This window comes from Periplaneta americana, chromosome 6 (assembly GCF_040183065.1).
Source record: "Periplaneta americana isolate PAMFEO1 chromosome 6, P.americana_PAMFEO1_priV1, whole genome shotgun sequence".
In the NCBI taxonomy this organism is placed as follows: domain Eukaryota; kingdom Metazoa; phylum Arthropoda; class Insecta; order Blattodea; family Blattidae; genus Periplaneta; species Periplaneta americana.
Genome location: NC_091122.1, coordinates 559,381 through 584,526, shown reverse-complemented (window position 1 = coordinate 584,526; position 25,146 = coordinate 559,381). Strand labels below are relative to the sequence as shown.

The window sequence follows — 25,146 nt, the reverse complement described above, 5'->3', positions numbered from 1 at the left end:
TGTGTTTGTCTTGTTTCCTTCTAGAAGTGCATTGCCTCATAATTTGTGATTCTGGAGCACATCCTTCATTCAGTGTGATTTATCTGAACAAGGCGGACCAGATGACAGGAAGAGCATGACGTTACACTTCACAGAGTGAGTGGTGTGTGCATGGAATGATATCCCCAAACTGTCTGACTCGTGTGGGGATTCAGTGCTGGTTATGTTACTCAAAAATCGTAAAAATATATGTACAACTTTTACAAGTCACGAAGAAATATGAAAATGACTGAAACATTTGTGTATTGAATTCGAATCTTTTGTGGCAAGTATGGAAATTACGAGTATGTAAGAAAATGTATCTGACTATGAAGTCATCAAGTAAAATTAGCTGCAAGCAGTGTAACAACTGCTGCAGAAGTGGCATGTTGCCAAGAGAAATCAATAATGGGTTGACTTCTTTCTTTAAATATCAGCGGGATGAACGAATCTAGAAGGTGGTTGTCACAGATTTACTATAAAATATCATGGTTTTGTTACCTAACAAGGGAGGGTTTTGAGTACGGCACGATGAAGTTGGATGAAAGTGTTAATGTAGACTGATTTAAGGTTCCTGAAAACGATGGTGAAGGTCTCTCATTTCGAAATTGCATGTTGTGAAAATACAGCAATTTTAAAAATCTGGATTGCATGTCGTTCTTGCGCGCAGCTTGCTCATAACTTACTTGCGCAGAGCACTAGAGGCGAGGAAACTATTTTCTTCCATGATCTGTTTAGAAACTTTTGGGCTTACACCGCGTTGTCTGCTGTGTTGTGGTCATCTTCAGAGCAGTGGAAGAAGATGACAACAACACAGCGGTCGAAACGTCAGCCACCAGCACCAAGACAATGCGGTGTAAGCCCGGAAGTTTCTCCATCTCCACAGACTGTGTACACCGGCCACGGAAGCCCACGCCAATACTTTCTTCCATCCCTGTTCAAAATCTAGAAATGGAATATGTTCACATTTGCATCTAAGACGAAAGAGATAATGTTTAGGGTAAACTCACCTGTTATGTTCACACACAATATTGCGGGTTCACCAAGAAATGTCCAGGACACAGCATCTTATAATAGCTGCTTCTTCACGACCCTATTTCCCACACGCAGCATTGTCTGAAGTACATTTTTGAAGGAGTTTATTTTCTTCCTGTATTGTATCCACATTTTTGCCAAGCATATATTAACATGTCTTGTAGAAGAGGAGAGCAGAACTGGTGGTAAACAACTGAACATATTCCACTTCTAGATTTGGAACAGGGATGGAAGAAAGTAGTTTTCTCGCCTCTAGTGCTCTCTGCAAGTAGGTTATGAGCACAAGAACGACATGCAATCAAGATTTTTAAAATTGTTGTATTTTCACAAACGTGCAATTCCGCAATGAGAGACCCTCACCATCATTATCAGTGTACATTAACGCTTTCATCCAAATTCATGGTGCCCTACTGAAAACCCTCCCTTGTTACACTGTTGACAGAAACCCCACTGCTCGCATTCCTTAGAACATTCACGTAAGCAGAAGCTGCAATGTCATGCCTGCTTCCCCATCTGGTTGCATTTCAGCTGCAAGTCTCTTTCCTTGTCACGCTTAATTTTTGAGTTGTAAATAAGATGAAGAGTGTGATGTGTGTGTATTTGAATTAACGTGTTTAAGATTTCCACAGGTTGGACAGCTTTCGTGAGATTTTTGCTATAGCTTGTCTCTCCCTGGCCTCTGCCATGGGTATCACCGGTGGCTAAGATGTTGACCACCTTCGCAAGTTTGCCGTGAAGGTGAGAATGGAAAGCCAGCTTGACACTAGGTCGTGGTAAGATTGAAGGAGTGACAATCTTGCCTCCTGCAGAAACTTAGTATAAGAAGCAAAACTAGTTATTACAATAAGCCTAAGATGATCTGAGACTTACTATTAAGTTCTGTGTGGTCTGCAAACACAGCTGGCAATTACTATGAACGTCAGATGGTAGAACTGATTTCTCTTTGCAAGGTACTTTAGTCTCATGTTGTAATGTGAGAGGAGAGCAAGGTGCAGGTATATCAAATATGTGATTGTTTGAGAAGGCAGAGAAGACCGTCCATTGCAGAACAGAAGGATGACTGCTCGCCTATATTGCAGTACAAGCATGCTATAGCCTAGTTGGCTAAGTGTCCACCCCATCCAAATTAAATGGAAAAGGGTAGTGATTTATTCTGTCACTGTTTCTTCCTTCTCACTGTCAGTAACTGAATACAGAGTGAGTACTTCACAGCACCTACGATATCAAAGTGTTGCTATGGAATTCTTCACGTCACCAAAACAGAAATGGGGAGAGGGGTTAAAGTCCCTCTATAATAATTGAATGTAAGGATTGAGACAATGAGCATACTCCAACCGTGACTTCCAGTAACATACACTTAATCAACTTTATGTACTCAAAAATAAATTGTATAGATGAAATAACAAATCCCTCATTACCTTTAATGTCTAAACTCTAGAGTCCCTTTATAATGAAAGTTGAGACGTTCTTCTCATCAACAATTAAAGTATGTAATGATTTGATAGCACTGAAAATGGAAAAACAAATCTCCTATGAAAAATAAAACCTGTAATTTTGCAGTATATTATATTATAATTTATTACAATCCTCCGATTGAAGTTCTGGCTGATATGTACATCTCACTTGAAAGATGTGTGTCAGAAGAAGAACAATTGTTTGTATGCATCTGAAGTCTGATTAGTCTAATATGTTACTAGTCAGCGATGTATGCAATGAAGGGGAAGGAATTGGCCACCCTGGCCTAGTTGCCTCATAAGTGGTGTCTTCGTGGTATCACTTGTGAGGTTCATACCTGTCTTTGTATAGTTGACTAAACATCAACAACATTTTATTATATATAATACATACAAGTTATTATTACAACTAGTTTACCACTGAGGAATAAAGAAAACCTATTAACTTGTATTTACTAGAAACAAAGTCGTTGTGAAGTGCTTACTGGATTATGCTACAAGGTAGGCGATGTTTGGATCCTGTGTCTCAACTTTTATATTCAAATATTATCAAAGAACTCTAGGAGGGGTTGGTAAGCAGAGCTATCTGTATCTGAAATTATGAACTTAAGGCAGACATTACAAAAACTATTAAAAATATTGCATGCAACTTTAATAATAAGAATTAGTGCTCTGCCTTCATCTTACTTCTCGACTGCGTTTGACTCCGTTGCAGTAATAAGTATTGTTACTGCTGGTAAACATAACGTGTAACATTATCTCATGAGGAGGAAATAAAGTTTCTAGTGCTGGGAATGTCTCCACACGATTTGAGAATGCAAGGTACAAGTCTGCCGTAATCTGCTTCCTCCTCAAACAATCGCAGTGTGTGTACAGCCGACTGCGGGGCCGTGTCTGTGTGCATCTAAGCTTGTTTTTATTGCATTGAAGTGATTCTGTTTCAGGTGACCTCACAGTATTGCCACACTTGGACAGTAGGTGTAATACCCATTTCTTGCTGATTGCCTGTCTGGTTTGTCGTGCAGGTATGATGGGCGAGGGGCTTTGTATGACTTGAAGCAGTATGAGGCTCAGCCGGGGGGCCATGATGCAAACCGCTGGGTTGGCTTGTCAGATGCCGAGCGTCGTGTGGAGCAGCTGTGTGACGAGGAGCGATACCGGGCATTGCATCACAATGAAGAGGAGGAGGCGCTCTATCAGGGTGAGAAGAACTCTTGACGTATTTGTATTACTTTGAAACGTCGATTTTCGTAAATAGAAAATTAGTATTAGAAAATAACTAATATATGAATAGGTATTCAATGTAAATTTGTGCAAAATAATTATATACAGCTTATTCTTTGGATTCTAATACCATATTAGTTCCAAATGAATACTTTTCTCAGAAAAAAGAATCATTTTCTCTTAAATGTTAACACTGTTTTACTCTATAGGTACTGTCTGCACAATGCTGATCATTAGAGAAACTCATAAGGAACATTTATCCCTTTGCAATTTTTAAAATAAAATGGATGGTTTTCTTGTGAATTAAATAAAAGCATTGATACTTATCGTTATGTCCTGCCATTAGGAAATCTGGCAACCTTGCTGCCATTCAGACTGAGTGTGTGTGTGAGTGAGTGTGTGTGTGTGTGTGTGTGTGAGTGTGAGTGTGAGTGTGAGTGTGAGTGTGTGTGTGTGTGTGTGTGTGTGTGTGTATTCGTACTTGAGCCAGTGATGCACTGGTTCGAAACTATGCAGACTTTCAGCCTAATTTTCTAATTAACCATGCACGTAATTACAAAACACATGTATTCTATTGCCCCCTTCAGTCTGTACAGTTCTTGGACGTGTCCCATAAATCCTCCTCTCTGTTTCTCCATTTGTGCCTTTCTGCCACGTTCTTCTCGGCCTTCTGTATTTCTTCCTTATAGGAGATTTCCAGTCAAACAGTGTCTTTAGAAGTCTTGTAGTGGGCATTCTTTGAATATGGGCATACCAGATTAGCTTTTTTGTCATTATTTCTCCAGTTTCCATTTCAGTTGCCGAAAACTCCCCCCCCCCCCCCCCCCGGACATCTGTGTTCTTTAATTCTTTAACTATTCCATTGTAAATAATGTATTTTTTTCTTTTCTTTTTTTTTTTCCTTAAGGGTTTTATTTATATCTTTAGCCCACAAAACACCATTTCATGATGATACAGCCTTTCTTTCTTGTACATTCCCCTGGTCTTGCTAATTTTATCATTTCTAAATATTTGCAATTTTCATAGTTTGTAATAATTTGACCATTTTCCAAAATCAGTTGCTTTCTTCTAATTGTGTTAATGATAAGATTAGGCCTATATTTAAATTTTTATTGTTTCTTCTTAGGCTGGGTGAGATACGATTCTTGTATGCAAGCAACCATAGACTTTTCATCTTATAGTTTTCTTTTGAAGTCAAAGCTTTAATTTCATGGATGTAGTGCTCTACTGCATAAGTTTGAATTTTTTGTGAAACTTGATCCTGAAGACACATGCACGTTACTTTACTTGGGTGTCTTCTGCTTGAGATTGGCTCCCTCCTCTTATTTTCATATTAAGGTATTTATTGGTGTGTATTAGTTCTCTGAGAACTTCGATAGTTGCAAATATGTGTGGTAATGGTTATGCTAATGTGTGACTCTTGATTCAAGTCTGGGACTGCTGTGAGCACCACTTAGTTTATGTGTTGACGTCCACGCTTAACAAGTTGAGTGCTTCCAAAGGGGCTGCAGCATTTATTGTGGCTTCTTGGGACATAATTCCATCTTCTTTGATTTGTATGGTGGATAAGAGTGATACAGTCCATCAATTGTTCGCAAATTTTGGTCTCAGGTATAGCATAGGAGTCCTAAGTTTTGTCCCTGTCCCTGAATGAACCATAAGTAACTAATTTTGGAATGTCGCTACATGTTTTATTTCCTTCCATCCTCTGCTGGTTGTGTGTGCAGAGGAGGAACTGAAGCGGCTGCACAAGGCTCTGGGCTCCAAGTCGTATGGCGAGGTGGCGTTCAACTATGACGACGACTCGGGCCCTGGGAAGATTGAGGAGAAGGCTGGAGGAGAGCCGACAGAGGAAGAAGTGGAGGGGGGTGACGAACCTTTCATGGCTCCGCCTGAGTTGGACATTCCCATTAACATGACCCTTGTGAGTACTGTGGTGCATCGACTATACTGTCGTCATTATCATTACAACTCGCCAGTATTACCTTGGATGTGATTTCAGCCGGACTCTGTGAAGCTGAATGCCATCATTGAGAAGACAGCTTTGTTCATCAGCCAGCAGGGCGCACAGATGGAAATCTTGCTGAAGATGAAGCAAGCGAATAACCCACAATTCCAGTTTCTCTCATTTGATTCGCCGCTGCACCCATATTATCGGCACCTCCTGATGGCCATAAAGACGGGTCGCTACAGACCTAAGACTCAGCAGCAGGAGAAGGAGGGTGAGCACTTGGCTGTTACGTCATGACATTGGTGAAGTTCACGTCGGCAGTGTTGCATTTTGTTGTGTTGTTCCAGGGGAGCAAGACGACACTAGCGACGACCACTACTTGCATCCCAGCCTGGCCCCTGGCAGTTCGCGTGTGGAACTGGTAGGTTGACCTCCCACTGCGCCAGTTTGTGACATTTGTACATATGCGTTGTTATCCGGATAATTTGAACATAATTTTACACAACTGTGAGATGATCACAGACTTTTACGAAGGATGGACTGTTAGCATAATGGCTGAGTATTAAGAACGCTTTGAAAATGTTTACAAATATAAAAATTGTCCACTGTTAAATACTCATCTCTCAGGGAATAAATCGTACCAACTTTTTACATTTAGTGCTTTTTTTTGTCTAAAATCAGTTAACCTTTTCCTAATCATTGGATCTTTGAACACTGCCCAAAGAGTTTGTGGAAATATTACCACAATGACTTTCCACAAGCTTCATGAGCACTTAGTGGTGAAGTTTGATTTCTGATGATAATCAATCGCCTATTTCTATTTCCAGGACTGGTTTACAGTTTGAATTTGGATGGAAGTTCTAAATCTGTTGTCTTGGGGTAAAGAGCACATTATTAATTAGTTTAACAAACGAGAACATATGTTGTTCATAGATGCGATTTTTCTTTGGAGTGATTATTGTTCTATTGATGACCAGAGAAGAAGGGATATGCAGATTGGAGACTGCCTTCACTGCAGAGTGTGGGAGCCCTCGTCAGTGTCACGAGCAAAGTTCATGTCCGGCCATAAGTGTGTTGTTTAAGGACATTAGTGTTAAAGTTTAGGCATTTGAGCAAGACTGTCAATTGTCATTCACTTGTATTGCACTGTAACTGAGGTGTTTGGCATATAGGTCCTTGAGTTATTGTTACTCTGTAAACAGACAGAACAATAAATATAAATCAACGTGGTACTAGCAATACAAATGTTTGTCTGTTTTCAGAAATATAGGCCTGTTCTTTCAAAAAATAAATTCCCTAGGATACCTACATAAATGACGTACAGATATGCCATTGAGAAATTGTATTATTATAGTGCGAGTTTGTAGAAGATTATGTTGTTACATTTCAGTGCAAGTGAATGTTATTCTGTACATTCTGTGAGTCAGTTTCATTAATGTGTGGATTGGAGGCAATGAAGACACATTAAGTCATTCATTCTGAGCTAAAACGGCAGTTGCTGGCTTGTAAATGTGTGTCATGAAGCCAGCAAGCCTTCTTCCGTATGCAATACTGGTTATTTATGCACACTGATTTTTTTCCACCTATGAATAAAAACAAAATGGCAGTAATGATTTTGTACACGATCAAATTTTGGTCAAATTCAGTGCCTGACAAGACTTTCCAATTCTTTACAAGTTTTATTGTCAAATTACGAATTTTAAAAGCTTTTGATTGCTTGAGTAAGTAAGAACATAGTCTAGTCAGTGAAAGACTAAACATTTCTTTGAAGGAATAGACCAATGGGAATTGAAAAATATTATGGCATCAATAACTACAAAAAACATGGTGTCCTAGCTGAGAGACGTGTACGAGTTAATTCAGTAACGTGACTTAAACCTGTCCCTCTACACCTTGAATTGTAGAAAAATAATAAAAATAATGTATATGAGGAAATTGCAAGGCAGATGTCTCGAGTTAACTACAATGTATGTAGGTTTTCAATAAAGAAGGTTCTAACCCATAAGCTAGGCGAATACTGGTTGTAAATATTTTGTTGTAAACAACATGCCATCGTAATAGGGTACCATATAGTTAAATAATACAAATATTGTTTTGTGTAGCGTAGTTATTCTGTAAAGGACTTGCATATTTATATTGTACTAATGTAGGGAGACCTTTATAGGTTGCAGGATGTGCTTTAAAATCTTGTTAAAAATGTTTAGCAATGTGAAACAGTCTTTGACAAATCTTTTTCAATATCGAACAGATTTTGACAAGTTTTCTTGTAAAGTATTGAATTGGATCGTATACAGGCAGCTTAACATTTGGGATTTGATTTCTTACAACCAGATTTCTTTTCTTGGATTTGAAACAAAAATTATACAATTTGGAAGTAGTTTGTTGTTTAGTCAACTGTTCGAAGACAAGTCTGGCGACACTATAAGGCATCACTCATGAAGCAACTAAGCCAGGAGATGATGGGATGGGGTGGCCAGTGTTATGCAAATTTACAATTGAATTTCACGTGCCTAAGTTAGGAGAATGCATCTTGCTAGCCCACCGTTGGTCTCCTCCCCACTGCCTGCAGCCTGTTTTGCTCAGCTGCGCTGCATTATTTTCCATAGGCACCTTCGATCCCCAGCATCAACTACAAGCCGTCTGCAGACTGTGCGTACTCGATGCTTGTGAACAAAATTAAGAACCGGCAAGCATCGTTCACAGCAGGCCAGCCGCCGGCTCCAGGCACGTCGGAGCACCCCGCGCTGCCCATGCAGTACCACATCATCCAGGCGTCACCGGTCCTGTACAGACACGACGCTGCCGTGAAGGAGCCCGTGGCACCTGTTTATGTGTTGGCGGCACCTGTGGTGAAAAATGCACAGAATGGGGACTCGTCTGATGATGATGTTTACAGGTAAGGCGAACATAGGATGATTATTTTACTGTTTTTCTCTTCAATCTGGATTGGTCTCACGTAGGCAGTCAGATATAATCTTCTGTAATGTGACCAGAATTTTGAAGCTTTAAACAGGACACTTAATAATACTAGAAACTTCTTTTCATAGTCATACAACATTCAGTACCGGAAATAGAAACTTAATTATACTTCAATAATGTGAACACACTGTAAAAATTAACTGTTGATTTGTCATATACATACTTAGGGTGATTCACGAGGATTTACCACCACATACGGAGCTTATTTCCAAAGACATTCTGAGCAAAAACTGTCATATAAACATGTGCCCTATTCTCAGTATTTTCTGAGTTACACTAATTTGAAGTTGTTAGTAAGATATCTTTTTTTCTTTAGCTTAAAGGATAAAAGAATATTACAAATAGAGAATGAACTATTCAGAAGTATCATTTCTTTAATTGGCTAATGTTCTGAAGCTGAAAATGTGTTGTTTACTGCTTTGTATAGATTTTGTTTTTCAATTTTTAACAAAAATTATATTATTTTCACGCACTTATCTAAAAAATTGTTACAAATCATACGACTTAGGAACTTGATTCTTTACAGTTTAATTATGCATTCTAATGTACAGTCTGCAATTTAAAAGACTGGCGTGATTTGTAACAATTGTTGTGATAAATGTGTAAGAAAAATATGATTTTGCAGTTAACAAAAAAAATCTGGATAAAGCAACTATGGAATTCACAACACATTTTTAGCTTCAGAATACTAGTCAAAGAAATGATACTCCTGAATACTTCATTCCTTATCTCTAATATTCTTTTACCCTTAAAACTAAAGAATAATGGTATTTTACAAACAACTTCAAGTTAGTGTAACTGTGAAAATATTGATATTAGGACATGCGGGTGTGTATATGTGCGTGTGTGGTGCGTGCAGGCGCACTTGTGCAACCTACCTTATGCATCACATAAACACAAAGTTATAGCCTCTTTATTGGACATATATTTATTTTTGATGAGTGGATTTCCATAAGGCCTTTCTTCAAGAAATCGAGGAAGTGATGGAAACTGTATTTGAAATTAACCTTGCCAATTGGCAATGCCTTCAATTGTTTTTCTACAATGTCCATATTTTGTAAATTCTGGCAAAAACTGTTTCTACAGGAGCATTGGTTTCAGGCAGGGATAAGCCAGATTGTACAATTTTGGCGAATCTCACGAGACTTTTGTGGTTCTTACGTTCAAATACTGGGAAGCAAGAAGGAAGTTTAACTTCATTGTTAAATCCTGAGCATTAAATACACACGCACACAGTCTGACACACACGCACACACGCGCTTTGCACTTGTACACACACAATCTCATTCATGTTTCTGAATGACAATTCAAAGAAGAAATGCTGGAACATTTCGTATGGACTTGTTGCATTGTGTGACTGTCTGCACTAACAAATTGCTTCAAGTAAACAGATTGTTTGAACATGGCTTTGTCAACAATGTTGGAATTGCCAAAAAAGTTTGTGATGTTATCTATACACATTTCCGCATCATTCCATTTTGACACATTGTTCAGCAAAATTCTTTTTCTCATCTTTGGTTGAAATGAGACTAATAGGCATCCCAACAGAAACTGTTGAGATGGAATGTCTAAACCTGGAACTTCCCATTCAAAATGGGACATCTGGTCACATTATCCCTTGTTACATTTGGCTACTATTCAACTGCAGACATGTGTCCTCTGTAAATATGGGATATGGGCCTCCAAGCTAGGGGAAGTAATGCTTTAGTTGATAATGGGGAATTTATGAAATTACAGCAAAGAATTTGAAGTAACTTAGAAGTGTGTCCTTCCATAACATATTCCAGAAGTGTCCACACCTGTGGAGTAACGGTCAGCGCATCTGGCTGCGAAACCAGGTGGCCCAGGTTCGATTCCCGGTCGGGGCAAGTTACCTGGTTGAGGTTTTTTCCCGGGGTTTTCCCTCAACCCAATACGAGCAAATGCTGGGTAACTTTAGGTGCTGGACCCCAGACTCATTTCACCGGCATTATCACCTTCATATCATTCAGACACTAAATAACCTAGATGTTGATACAGCTTCGTAAAATAACCCAATAAAAAAAAATAAAAAAATATTCCAGAAGTTCTCGATTTCTGAGGGGATTGATTGAAGAATGATGTTCTTCTAGAATTGGGTAACACCAGACATTGAAAAAGTCAAGTCGGTGGAGCAAGAGCAAGCTCAGGACTGCAGCAGATTTAACACACCGCCTGTCTGTCAACTGCACTGCCTGCAGAGAAGGAATTCACATTCTCGTCCTCACCTGTTCACAGGACTCTGTTACGTTTGAATGGAGCCTCTAAGTACTTTGAAACTATTGACGAAATTAGAAATGTGCATAACCCAGTCTCTGTTTTGCTTGTTGCAGACGACCAGTGGACTCCGTGTCAAGTGGCGGTTCGAGATCCACTTCACCGCAACACCATGAGACATTCGTAATGCCTCCGCCCGACATACAGCTCATCATAGACAAGATGGCGAGTTATGTGGCCAAGAATGGGCGCGACTTTGAAGCCATCGTAAGGAGTAAAGGTGCGTGGCGTTGTTTGTGACGTGGCAGCTGCCGTGACGTGGGCTCATGTGCCCTTCTTGCCGTAGGTGACTGCCGCTTCGCATTCCTGGATGTGACCCACCCATTCTTCTCATACTACCAGCACAAGGTGGGGCTGTACGAGAAGCTGGAGGCCCCAGCTGGCGCGGCACCTGTGGGCAGAGTGGAAGCAGACGAGTCCAGTCAGGACATGAGCTTGATGGCAGGCGGCGGTGAGGACAGCCGTGACGGCTCAGACAGGAGCAGCGACGGCAGCAAGCATGAGGCCAGCAAGCCGAGGCCCAAGCCAGGTGATATTTCATCAACTGTTCTGCTGTTTCTTTAATTTATACTTTATACAATAACATTAGTCCATTTTAATAAGTAATCTACATATACATCAATCATTCAATCTTTATTGTCATGAGCAGTAGACATTAACATAATACAAGGTAAACATGTATGCAAGATACTAACATAAGTATGAAAATAATACAGAATATATGACATATGACTAGGGCTTGGAAGATGATGACCTAAAAAGCACAGAAAAATGACCTTAAATTTCTGAAAATATGACATATAAATTTAAAAAATGACCAAGTAATAATAATAATAATAATATTTATTTATTCTGGCGAAGTTAAGGCCATCAGGCCTCCTCTTCCACTTAGCCAGAGTTTAATAATAATAATGATAATAATAATATAGAATGTCTCCGAAATCATGCCAGTGCACATTTAAATATTAGGAGGAACTGAAATTCCCAGACATGCCTCTTATTCAGCATTGCATTAAAGAGCCATCGCCATTCGTCGGGTCTCGAGTTTGAAGAATCACCGGTTGCTTTACTTTCGCAATTTTTATGTCTTCACTTGTGAGATACAGTATGCTGACTCGGGCACTGCAGTTGCAGTATTTGTTTTGTTGCACTGAATGTGGGTAACATACATTATCAGGAGTCAAGGCTGATGCAACCATAAGGAAAATTCCTTTATGACGCAATCGAATTGTGTAAGCAATTTGTAATAGGTTGCCGAATATAGACTACGACTACACTAAAAAAAAAAGTCAGTTCAAAATCAGAAAATACAAAAAGTAGAACATTTTTTAAAGAAGAATCAATGAACAGAAAAATACAAAAAGATTCAAAATTAAAGTAGGCTTTATTGGTTCGTGGTAACTTGAAACGAGTTTGTATTAGATCCTGCATTGTCTATGATGTCTCACAAAAAAGATATTTCATCAACTTCCGAATCCTACATATGATCAATTTACCCAGTTTACAAGTAAAGCTTGGTATATAAAAACATATCAGCCTTTTACCGAAACTCATCTCGGATCACTGCTGCTAACGTCAAATGTCGTGAGTCTGCATAATTTCGTTGAATATGCCGCGATTTTCCTTAAAAGTAAATAATATTGCTTTATTAGTTTTATTTGTATAATTTTGTAAACATTTCGCGATTTCGTCCTTCACGAAAAACGGGTGCCTATAATAATTACGGTATAGCAAGTCAGGTGAGGAGATAACAGAGGTCAGCTTTGCAGAGCGCTGGAAGTAAAGCTGAAGCTCTTTGTCCATTGTTCATTCCATTTATTTATTAGATAAGGTCTTCTTAAATACCTTCGATGGCTTGGGGACACTTCCACGTGGCTGCTACTTGACATGGGCGATTCTACTGTGAAGTGAATAATTCTCTGAGATCAATATTCCACTTCCCTTGGCCCTTGGAGCAAGAAAGGGCTATAAATCGTTATAATCTGTTGGGCAGGGCCTCTAACACGAGGTCAGCAGTTACAGTTCGTTGCTGGCTGCAAGTTGGTAAGTCTTGCGGATTGTCGTAGATCTTTAATACAGTTTTGTTACTCGTAAAACTAGGGAAAATTCTCCTGTATGACTACCGAAGGTTGATTGTCTGATTGCTGTGTTCGTAGCACCTGTCTGCTTCTCCATCAAGAAGCCGAAGGAGTCAGAAGCCCTGCTGCTAGAGAAGCGCAGCGCCCTGCCTGTGGAGGAGAGTTCTGATGAAGAGGAGGGACAGGAAGGGGCAGAGAAGGACAAGACGAAGGCAGAGGAGAAGAAAAAGACAGAAGAGAGTGTCAGCAAGGAAGAGAAGGAGTCTAAAGAAGAGGCGGAGACGATAGACCTCACTGTGGAGGGCACATCTGCCTCAGCAGAAGAGAATGCCACTCCCAAGGAGAAGAAAGGAGCAGTTGATAAGGCGAAGTGGGGTACGTGAAAGACATTACAGTCAACATCGTCTATGCATTGGCGTATTCACTTAAATAACATTGTTCTTAATTTCAGCTGAAGAGCGAGTGAAAGACAAGCTGGCTGCAGCAGCACGAGAGAAGATAGCAGCTGCAGCCCGCGAAAAACAGCTGCAACTCGAGCGCAAGCGAAGAGCGGCTGCCTTTCTGAACATGATTCGCAAAGACCATCCCCTGGGGGCACCTGACCCTCCCATCATAGGTGCGTTGACTGAAATCAGACGCAGCAGGTTCAGGTACTCAGTGTAGCTGATGTGTCTTTCTATGTGCAGGCCCCCAGCTGCCAGATGGCGCACCAGTGCAGAGGGTGAGTGGGGACGAGGGGGAAGTGTCGTCTGTGCCTTCCCCCACTTCATTCAGCGATGTGCCTTCGCCACACCAGATGGGCAACGGGAGGTGAGTGCCCTTCTTAATGAAGGTACACATTACTGGTACTGCCACCCCTTGTTAATGCACGTGGAACTTTCCTTTTTCAGCCAAGAGCTGGAAGAACGTCTGAATCCGAGGCAAAATGGTGATGTGCAGCCTCAGACAACATCCCTGTTTGCACGGATACAAGGTGAGTCAAGGCATCATGTGCCATACATGCAGCTAGGACAAGTCCTGTGTTGAGTACGCTTAAAACAAATTGAGATGACACAAAGCAATAAGTTAAGATGCGTGAACAATATGATTTCCTATAGAATGAAAGTCATAAAGAATACAGGAGACAAATTAAAAATGAACAAATTATTTTCGCAATTGGAAACATACAGAACAGGAAGATGTAATGGAAACTACATAATCTGAGGATTCAGATAGTCTCTCATATCCAGGAAAATTTGTTATATATTTCGTATTGTGTTATTATCAGACAATTTCAAAGAACTATATGAGAATAAAGGAAGGACAGTGGACTAAGCAAGTTTATTAAGAATTCGATTTGTACAAGTATTTTTATGAATTTTCCAATTTATAAGAGTTGAATATGCCCCCATTTGTTTTCGATGTTAGACCCATAGCTTAACTAACATAAACACAATATCGTATATTTTTTTAACATATTTTTTTAGTGTTAAATATTTCGCATTTTGTTGATTCTTTTTTTATCTCGTACTTAGAATATTTCACATTGTTGTGTGTGTAGAAATCCATGCATTGTATTGTTTTGTCACTCATTTATGATTATATTTTACTGACACTACCTCTTAAAAACAGATTTACGTCCTTGCTTTGTTTGAGTGTCACTTGCATAACACAATTTATTCCAGTTTGCTGTCCCCCTCCACAAACCATCTTCAGTGATAGTAGACTGTTTACATTTATAATAAGTATCTCAATCATATTCCGAATCATGATTACTTTGAGGAATAACTTCTACGTCCTTCTCCATCTTGCCTTCATTCTGCTTCTCGAATTCTGGATCCTTGTTGAGTAGCCAGTCTAGATCGTTGGGTTGCTGTTCTGTACAGAGTATTTGGGAAGTGAACCAGAAAACTTATAAACATGTCTTAGATAAAAAGAAGTTAAAAATTACATGAGATCTGGACTGTATGCATGTCTTTGGTTATTTTAATTTGCTGCCGTGTATAATGTAACTTCTTGCTTTGCAGCAATGTACGAATAGCACACTTTGTATAGGTTCACATCAAGGTATAGGAACTGTTAATGGCAATAATTGTAATCCTGTGCATTGCCCTGCAGCATCAAAGCAGAGGGTGAAGCGGCGCAACCAAAGTTCCAGCAGTGAGGCAGAGAGCAGTAGCAGCCACAGCACCAACAGTTCCAGGGGACACCGGCATAAGAGAAAGAAGTCCTCAGGCTTGCACAAGAGGTGAATATTGTTTATGTGTAATGAGTGTTATGTTCATCTGTATCTTAGATGGGGGAAGAGCTGTTCTACGAACTGGTAAGGTGATGGATAAATGCCTCTACACTATGACAGTGCAAAAACCTAAAAGACCTTCACCACGAAGTTGGGCTTTTGTAATAGGTTTACGGCATATAAAGGTGAACACTGCCAGAATGCAGTTTGAGGCCTGCCATCATTCCTCTCCATACCCTTGGTAACAGCTGTTACTTGTGCAGTAAAGAAAAATGAGAACCTGCTGATTCAGAATGCCTCTGGTTCTTGTGTATTTGAGGCTGCAGCTAAAATATTCAAATCCGAGAGTGGAGGTGTACTTACACGTTTTTGTTTAAAGTTTAATTTGTGAAAGTTTGAGAAATGTTTTGCATGTTGTACTGATTGTTGTAGATCTCAACCATCGTCATCGCCTTCCCGTTCACACTTCCGATCCCACAGGCACAAAAAGGAAGACAACCTCTTGAAGCTCAGGAAGTCCAAGAAGAAGACACGATCCAGGTAAGCAAGTTATGCTGATTGAAGTGTATTCATTATAAAATCCTCATTCGAACACTTATCACACTATATTGTATAATGCAGGTTAACCCTTTACTCATCTGTCATGCTGGTATGCTTATGTGTCCACACAGTCCAATCGTGCAACAACGTATTTAATTTGGACATACATATCTCCAGATTTTGGCTACATGAATTTCATAGATAATAATTGACAGAGTTTAACAAAATTTCTTTATTCTAATGTTATAATCTCAAGTTGCACTACACTATATAAGCTGTAATGAAATGGACAAGTCGAAAGGTACAATATTATGGTATGGAAAACAGTAATATTGGCTTTAAAGATAAGAAAACATGATGTTGGCTGTTGGTATTGGGAAGAAATTCTGGCGAAGTTGTTGCATTCAATCCGTACATCACATGGGAGTCTCCTAGTTGACACGTCAGACAGTAACTGGAGATGTCTTGTCGTATCAGGCAGGTGTAATGCCCACAACAGCAAGTAGATGTGGATCTGAATCCAGGATAAGCATTATGCTTAACAAGTTCTGAGTGTTTCTTCAGTCAGTCTGACATCATTGAGCGATTCTCAGATTGATTGATTGAATGAATCAAGTTGGCTCCCAGAAGCAGATTGCACATTCTGACAACTTCGCAATCTAGGAAGATCGCTAAACCTTCTGATTGTCTACAGGACTACGCAGTGTGATGTTAATATTTTTCCTTTACATTATTTAAAAATGTCATCTGTTTAATGCCCTAAATTGGTATAATGTGTTGTAAGTTGCACCTTAACAGATTGTTGGGGTATGTCTATGCAAAATAACTGCTGCTTTTGATGTAAATAAATGTCGTGCTACAGTTAATAGTGATTAGTGCTGGCTGATACTCAACCATCACTTATTTTATTATTCGATGCACTTTTCTATTTTCTTCATTTAGCAACGATAAATATGAAGAGAAGTACCTAGTGTGGGCTTTTTTTGAAAAACTCTCGGTGAGCATAATTCGAAAATATAAAAATATATTGGGTACTCCATTTTAAAAAAGAGAGTACTTCTGGTTAAACCGGAAGGAAGTAACTCCAACTTGTATTAGCATTATAAGGCTGTCTCCACACACCCAGCGTCATGCTTCAAAAGTTATTTAGATGGTGCAGGACTTTTTACAGTGAAGCAATTGCTTGTCATGATTTTGAGTGAGCTTATATTGTGACTTTTTAATATACCAGCTATGAAGATTTGGCATTCAGTACATGCAGAGTGAAGCAAGTGTGCAGTATTTCAGTTTCTAAGTTACAAATATGTTCTGTTAAAAAGATGTAACTTTTGGAAAATGAAGAGTAAAGTTTGGGATTGTAAAGAAGAGTGGCATGACATTTAATAATTTTTTGGGACATTTCCTGGTTGGTGGAATTAAAAGTAAAATTCTGGAAATCTAATCTTTAAATATCGGAGAATAAAATTAAACAAAAAAGAAAAAAATTTTTTTGACCATTTTCGTTATGTGAAGATGAAAAGGGAGGCAGGAAAGAGGGAATATTGGAGAATGCTGGGTTTGCATTTAGAGCAGAATACTATGAACGAAATGAATGCATTGACATCTCCCCTTAAGGCACTAGATGCAGAGGTGTAGCATACAGATGCATAGGCTGACCAAGTGATTGTTGTGTGCAGGTCCAGATCGAGGTCGAAGCCTCACCACGCCAAGTCACACCATCACAGCAATGACAAGTCACGACACGGCACGTCCGACGTGCACAGCAGCAGGAAGGTGCGGCACAAAAAGAGCAAGAAGAGCTCACGCTCCACGGAGCGGCGGTCAAGCTCTGGCGTGAGCAGTAGTTCGTAACTACAGGTACAGATTTATGAGATTTGTAGTTTAAGTGGGCGAACAGTTCCACTGCACCTGTTTTTTTTTCCTCCAAACATATCCATGCATGAAAATTGTGTTGGTTAGAGTTCTTCGATAATAATTGAATAAAAGAGTTGAGACACAGGATCCAAACATCACCTACCTTGTTGCATAATCCAGTAGGTAAGGAGCTTTGCTTCTAGTAAATACAAGTTAACAGTTTTCCTTATTTGTCAGTGACAGAGTAGCTGTAATAATAATTTTTATGTGAGGAGTCTAAAGCACGAGGGGTATAAGTGCACTTCGAGTTAAACATAGGAGAGTGAAGTTAAAGTTCTCTTTTATTCAGTGCATAAAGGCTAAGTGTGCCAGTCAAATAGGTGCTGCACTGTAAAGGTCTAAAGAAAATCTACTTCACCAGTCAGCTCTTTGGTTTGGAGCACAAGTGATACGTTGCAAGTGTGCTCCAGTCTTTCCATTGGGATATTACATGATTGCAGATTTCATTGTCAGATTCTCTGTAGTAGCAAAATTCAGACTGCTTACGGAACACGATTATTTGGCCAAACACTTGAATAAAATAGGAATTTACACGAATCCAAATTGTCCTCTATGCAACAAAGAAGAAGAAATGACTGAAGATCATCTACAAACCTGTGAAGTTCTACCTGATGGATCTTCCACAGAGAAATATTGGAGAGCAAGAACGCTAATGGCTTCGTTGCCAAGGCCCAGCATTAGATAACAACAACTTGTCAGATTCTGGTTCTGTGTTATCTGTAACAGCAATATTCAGACTGTAGATCACAAATTCATAATTTCTATAATTGATTCAGGAATTTTAGAATAACAGAAAATGCTAAGAAGAATAGTGACTGGAAGGTGTCTGTTCCAGAGCACATACTGTACGTACTTACTCCAAGTCCAAAGTAAAATGACACTTTGGTACTTCTACTGGCTAAAACAAAACATGTACATGTCCTGCTCAAAGTGGTGAGCATTACAATTAATGCGTAATTACAATCTTTGGATGAATGACGCCCCAGGTCACTGTAGTGTTGCCTATTACTGCTTACTGATTTGGAACTCAGGTATCCAACTCAGCATTGCCTGGACACCAGTGATAAAAAATTTGAATATCCAGATGGCGGCCCATCATCAACGGTGGGCACAGGAGAAGATGTGTGCTGAGAGACCTGTGATCAATCTGCCACGCACAGCACAAGGGAACACATCGGCTGTGTTCATGCAATGCCTGGAACACAGAAAGCCAATCAGCACCTAGCTCCTCAGCTGGCTCTGTAAATAAGAAGCATGATATCCCCCTAATCACCAATTAACACTGAAGGCGAGGAAGATGAACATCTGAGACATCAGTGTATCACCAACTTTTTACCTGGATGAAAGCCCAAGAAAGTTTGGAATCAAGACCCATTATGTATGTAAGCACAAAATAGACAAAGTAGACTTTGCATATAAGTTTCTATTGCCACTTAACTTTAAACTCAGTTTTCTGAATATTAGATTTATGTCATGTATATCCCTTGTGCTTTAGATCTCTTGTGTATTACAATTATATAATAAGTTATATTATACTGTATTATTTTATATATAAAATTATGTATCGAATTTGTTTAATATCTGTATATAATATACAGGTCTACTGTTTTACTTTTCATAGGAGATTTGTTTTTCCATTTTCAGTGCTATCAAATCATTACATATTTTAATTGTTGATGGGAAGAACGTCTCAACTTTCATTATAAAGGGACTCTAGAATCTAGACATTACACAAAACACTCCGTGAATGTTTCATATAAAACAATTTTTATTTCGGAAGAGAAGCAAAAACGAGCAAAATTGTATTACAATTTTTTGTTTGAAATATCTCAAAGAATAACTCCTGACATGAAAGACATTACTTACGATTCAACCTATTTACAAATTACTGTAATACCTGAATGAATAAATGAACGTAGTAATTACATATTCATATAAAGTGATTTACTTTGGTTTTGAAAATAACATAGGCAATCATTCTACTTATATTGTTGATACTTTACCCAGGCCGTTGTAATCTTGTACTTGACAGTTGTTATTTGCATTGGCAACCCTTCCTATGAAAAAGTTGAATAACACTGTGGGGTCGCCTTCTGAACCAAGCATTTTCTGTCAGCTGCTACGTGAAGTGCTGTTGTGTGGCCAGTTTGCTGCATGTTGCATTACATGCTTAGTTTGCAGTGCTGTTGTGAAATGTCGCAAAAGAATTGTTGTTGCGTAAATAGACAGACTCAGTTGGGAGAGCGTTGATACCTTTAACCAAAGGTCCCAGGTTCGATACCCGGCCCTGGAACAATTTTTCCCTCGAAATTATTCAAATCAACTTTACAGGGAGTTATACCTGAAAGCTTGATTTGCATAATACACGTCACTGTTCGTTAACAGAAAACCACAATTTAAGTCACACAGAGTCAGTGTGCACTCAATGTTGGTTGCTTGACAGCTGTCAGCCCACTTTGAGGTCGGTGGATATAGAGGGGAAAATTGGATCGGTGTCTGGTAGAGTTCCCGGGCAGCTCAGTTGGGAGAGCGTTGGTACGTTTAACCAAAGGTCCCGGGTTCGATACCCGGCCCCAGAACAATTTTTCCCTCGAAATTATTCAAATCAAAACAGGGAGTTATACCTGAAAGCTTGATTTGCAGACTCAGAATTGGTGTGAAGGACTCGTAAATTTTACAGGTAGGAGAAGGAATTTGTCCGTATATATGTGTATATATATATATATTATGGCATCCGTCTGGAACGTTCTGGTCGCATCGGGGAATTTTGCTCACGTCTGGGGAGAAGGGAGGCGTGGGGAACCGGAACTCGGGCTTCGGCGGGCACTGAGGCGTGGCGCAGAGCAAAGGGGAAATAAGGCTACGGGCTGCGGAGTGGAGAAAGCAGGGAAAAACATCTGAAACGTGTCCCTCTGGCAGTTTCGCAAAGCCACGCGAACCGAAGATTCGAGAACGTGTGATTTAATAAATAAAAAGGGCGAGTGAGTCAGCTGTAAGTCAGTTAGTCAGTAGAGAGAGAGAGCCAGCCTTGGGCAGCGAGCGAGGTGGACCTGAGTTCGAGTTAGTCTGTGGAAGTCAGTCTACATGTGAGTCTTCGAGTGAGCAAGGAAGCCAGCTTCGAGACCGGGGTTCACGTGAGGAGGATCGCAACTGTGACAGCCACCTGGCGAGGATCTGAGTTCGACGTGCAGTGAACTTGAGTGGGTCCGTAACTGTGGCAGCATCCAGGCGAGGATCTGGATTCGAAGTGCAGTGAACTGTAACTGGAAGTCTTGGGTTCGAAGTGCAGTGAACTGTAACTGGAAGTCTTGGGTTCGAAGTGAAGTGAACTGTATCTGGAAGTCTTGTGTTCGAAGTGCAGTGAACTGTATCTGGAAGGCTTGGGGTTCGAAGTACCGTGAACTTGAGTGAGTGAGTTAGGAGAACTAGCCAAGGTGAACGAACTGTGAACTGAGAACTGATAGTTTTGTTCTGAACATAAGTTAAAAAAATTAGGAATACATTGTTGTTGTTCTCAATAATACACATGAATTGTCATTGTCGTTCGGTGGAGTGCAATAACGACTACTGTGTTGAGTGGAATACCCATTGTTGACAGGTGGGTGATTAAACTTAGAAATAAAAGTCAGATCATTGTTGAATAAAAGTTACAATATATATATAGGGCATTCCTCCATTCCTGCAGGTCATGTAATACAGTGGACATCAAAAACTTTAGGCCTCTCTAAGAGGGCAGTAATAAAAAGCAGAGTTACGTAATCATTACCATTTAAATTAATGGTGTAGAATAACAAACTCCGTGTTGTGTAGTGGTCACTGTGCCAACTTCGCATCTCTCGCTACCAACATTACGCAAAGCTGTCAGGTGCAAGACTAAGTATTTCCTTTTTTGTCATTTCAAAGATTTTTTTTTTTAATTTCCTGAATCTGGCAAAATATTCATCTTCATATAACTGATATTTAAGCAACTGGCCAGATTTAGTTCTCGATATTCACAAACTGCGGCTTTAAGATTAGCTTTAACAGTCTCCACTTGAGCTGTTTCTCTATTTGGTGCAAGTGAGTGTGGTGATTGAATATCGCCTTTTATCACTGATGTACTCCATGACAATCCCAATAAATTACTTTTACTTCCATAGTACAGGGTTTTCTCTCAACCCAATATGAGCAAATGCTGGGTAACTTTCAGTGCTGGACCCTGGACTCATTTCACCGGCATTATCACCTTCATAACATTCAGACGCTAAATAACCTCGATGTTGATACAGCGTCGTAAAATAACCCAATCCATAATACATATAGGTCCATCCATAGACAAGTGGTGTTAAAAGTCTAGTACGAATATGTATATGTATATTATATATATTATTATTTTTGGTTTTGCATTCGTCTTGTAAATTTTAATCATGTAGATAAATGAAATGTAGTCACCAAGCAGTGATACCAAAATTGTTTATAATATTGTCCAGCTTTACTGTGGGAACCCTGTTCCGAAATTTTCATGTAAAGTATGTGTGCATTCGGGGAAAAAGATTGGGGAAATGTCCATCCAGAAAAATCACTATTCAAGGATTGGATTCCCAAAAATGATCAGAAACATTACTTTATATTTTATTCTCCTTATTTGAATTTAATTTAATTTTCATTTCTTCTTGCATGACACCTCATGAAATGTCAATGTGCATTTAGTCCAAAATCATGTACAAGATATAATATAAAAACAATAATTGCAACATATATGGCAAATGCCAGAGTAGCTGACGCTCCCTTTTTAAACCCCACTGTCTATCTATTTATCTGTATGGTAAACGCACTTGTGATGGTTTTGACACACTCAGCATTTGGTCGCAGTAGTGATGTAATAATGACCTTGGCTAATGTAATTGACGATAAACTTTCCTCTTTTGACGTGTTGAAGTATGGTGACCTATGACAGTTTGAGATTGCCAACTAATGTCACATATTACTCTGTGAAGAGATTTATTAAATCTACATACTTAAACTTCAACAAAAAAAATTTGATAACTCAATCCCAAGGGAAAAAATGGAACTCTCTGCATCAAAATCCACAGTTAATTCCCGATTTACCACGAAAATCGTCTGTAGCTGCATTTAGATTGGCAACAGGCCATGATTGTTTGGCCAAACACCTGCATAGAATTGGAATATATCAGTCCCCTAACTGCCCATTGTGCAACTCAAACCAAGAAATGGATTCGGAACACCTCAAAATCTGTGCTTCAGTGGCTGGCCATGATAATGTCTTTGAAAAATATTGGAGTGCAAGAGGTCAAGTGACTTCATTGTCAAACGCCTGGCATTAGAAAACAACAACTAATGTCACAATTGTGTTGCACCATGTGAACTTTGTCAGTCCATGAATTTTCGACCTGTCATTGTTGAAGTGTAGTCCTCACTGTTTTCTATTATGAATTGGCCACTTTGGACTCAAAACTCATTTAATTCAGTAATCTTTGTTGAGGACTCCTACAATTATCACATGAATCATTCGTTCCACAGAATTGCAACTGTTGTCATGGTGATGAGGTAATTTATACCTGTGTCATAGTGATAGTCAAGAATAAACATCTAACATAATATTTTAAGCAAACTTATGTGTTATAAGGAATATCTCTAACACTCTGTGGTATTAATAAAAGTGAGCCATGCGTCACTTTTGTGTTGTCAGAAGCACACCTCCTATTTAGCTCACCTAGCTTACAACCAGAATACAATTCTCAACCCTTTCCTATTATTCTCTGCCTATTCGACTTAACAGTATATTCACCACACATTGTAGAAATTGTCAGGATCATTAATACACTTAATGTGATGTATTTAACTCTGTGGTCTAGTAATTTAACTTCACATATCAGTATAAACACAAACATGATAGTAAACCTTATAAGTGACTGGAGGCTGCTAACAAGGGGCTGAAGAAATTTCTCTGGGGTGATCTTGACCTTCAGATAAGGAGTGGTGATATATGAAGTGCAGGAACACTTAGGAGTCAGTTTTGTATCATAATAAAAATGCAGGGAATGGAAAAGAAAACAGACTGTTATCTTTATTGAATTTTAAGAGGAAATTTAATATCCTCACACCGGGATCCTTGTTGAATAAAGCAGTAAATCAATAAGGCAATTAGATTAAATTACCAGTATTGCTTTTTATTATTGTATCAAAGAAATATTAGCATTTGAAGTCTCAAAAACCAGAACCGACTCAAAGAAACTGAGGGTACCAGAGAAAAATTAATTGCACCATTAAAGTCAGCGCTAAAACCTGCATTGGAAGCAGCTAATTTCATGCAAAAAAATGTTCTCTATTCAGTACAATTGAAGCTCCACCATATTTTTCTTTTACCTAATGCATGATGGATGTTTGGTACTATCGACTTGTATGGGTCATAATGATATTTACTTCAGTGTTATTATATGAAACATCTCCATTAATCCTAATGCAGATCAATTACTGGACGCATTAGTTTCAGTGTTGTGTGTAGAGAACACAGAACCCTAGAGCAGTTTTGCGTTGCATGAAAATTCATATTTTTGGTTTAGACTTCAACAGTTCTCTTGAGGATTAGTACGCGAGTATTATGCGTTAATGTACCCAAAAAATGTATTCGAAACTTATACAAACTTACAAATGGCTTTTAGAGAACGTCGAGGTTCATTGTCACCTCACATAAGCCCGCCATCAGTCCCTATCCTGAGCAAGATTAATCCAGTTCCTATCATCATATCCCACCTCTCTCAAATCCATTTTAATGTTATCATCCCATCTACGCCTCGTTCTCCCAAAAGGTTTTTTTCCTTCTGGCCTCCCAACTAACACTCTATGGTTACACAGTTATATGTATTAAATGGTGTAGAGAAATGAATACAGACGATGTTTGCTGAGGCACTTATGCATGGACTGAAGAGAACCTCTGCCCATAACATTTTGGACTGCATGCTTGTAAATATGACTTGAGTGGCGTGGTTGATGATTTTGTTGATGCCCTCTGACATGAGGAGATGGCTCGCAATCAGTATGCGTCTTTTGACCTTTTTCATCGTGACGTAACGAACTTATCTAAATTTTCTGCAATGAGCATATCACTGGGGTCACCCACTTTCTTTCGAGTCCCATACCTCAGTCACTTCTTCACTTCATTAACATCTGGTATGCAGAATTGGAAATCAAATTGAAATATTATTTGTAGTGTATCCTCCACTAATGCCATTACCTTATGTTTCATTCTACTTGTGGTTTTAATAATAATAATAATAATAATAATAATAATAATAATAACAATAATAATAATAATAATAATAATAATAATAATAATAATCCATGACGCCACAACCCTTGAAGGGCCCCAACCAACCAGCCGGGTGCTGGCCTCACGTTTACATGCCGAAGCAGGGGTGGACGATCATCCAACCAGAATGG

General features: G+C 39.2%; 1 protein-coding gene across 2 annotated transcripts in view; it reads left to right on the top strand.

The window, feature by feature from the left end:
- The window catches only part of su(w[a]) (suppressor of white-apricot), a 31,164-nt gene that overhangs the window by 3,239 nt on the left and 2,779 nt on the right, over positions 1-25,146 (top strand). The window contains exons 2-15 of one of the 2 annotated variants that reach the window (XM_069827203.1): positions 3,533-3,708; positions 5,459-5,655; positions 5,734-5,953; positions 6,030-6,103; positions 8,289-8,578; positions 11,013-11,176; positions 11,243-11,485; positions 13,113-13,409; positions 13,486-13,650; positions 13,721-13,844; positions 13,925-14,007; positions 15,132-15,261; positions 15,685-15,792; positions 17,469-17,649. In XM_069827203.1, the coding sequence (XP_069683304.1) occupies positions 3,533-3,708; positions 5,459-5,655; positions 5,734-5,953; positions 6,030-6,103; positions 8,289-8,578; positions 11,013-11,176; positions 11,243-11,485; positions 13,113-13,409; positions 13,486-13,650; positions 13,721-13,844; positions 13,925-14,007; positions 15,132-15,261; positions 15,685-15,792; positions 17,469-17,643 (2,446 nt within the window). In that variant the 3' untranslated portion in view covers positions 17,644-17,649. Of the gene's footprint in view, positions 1-1,682; positions 3,709-5,458; positions 5,656-5,733; positions 5,954-6,029; positions 6,104-8,288; positions 8,579-11,012; positions 11,177-11,242; positions 11,486-13,112; positions 13,410-13,485; positions 13,651-13,720; positions 13,845-13,924; positions 14,008-15,131; positions 15,262-15,684; positions 15,793-17,468; positions 17,650-25,146 lie in introns of both variants that reach the window. The other variant, XM_069827204.1, reaches the window with a different exon arrangement.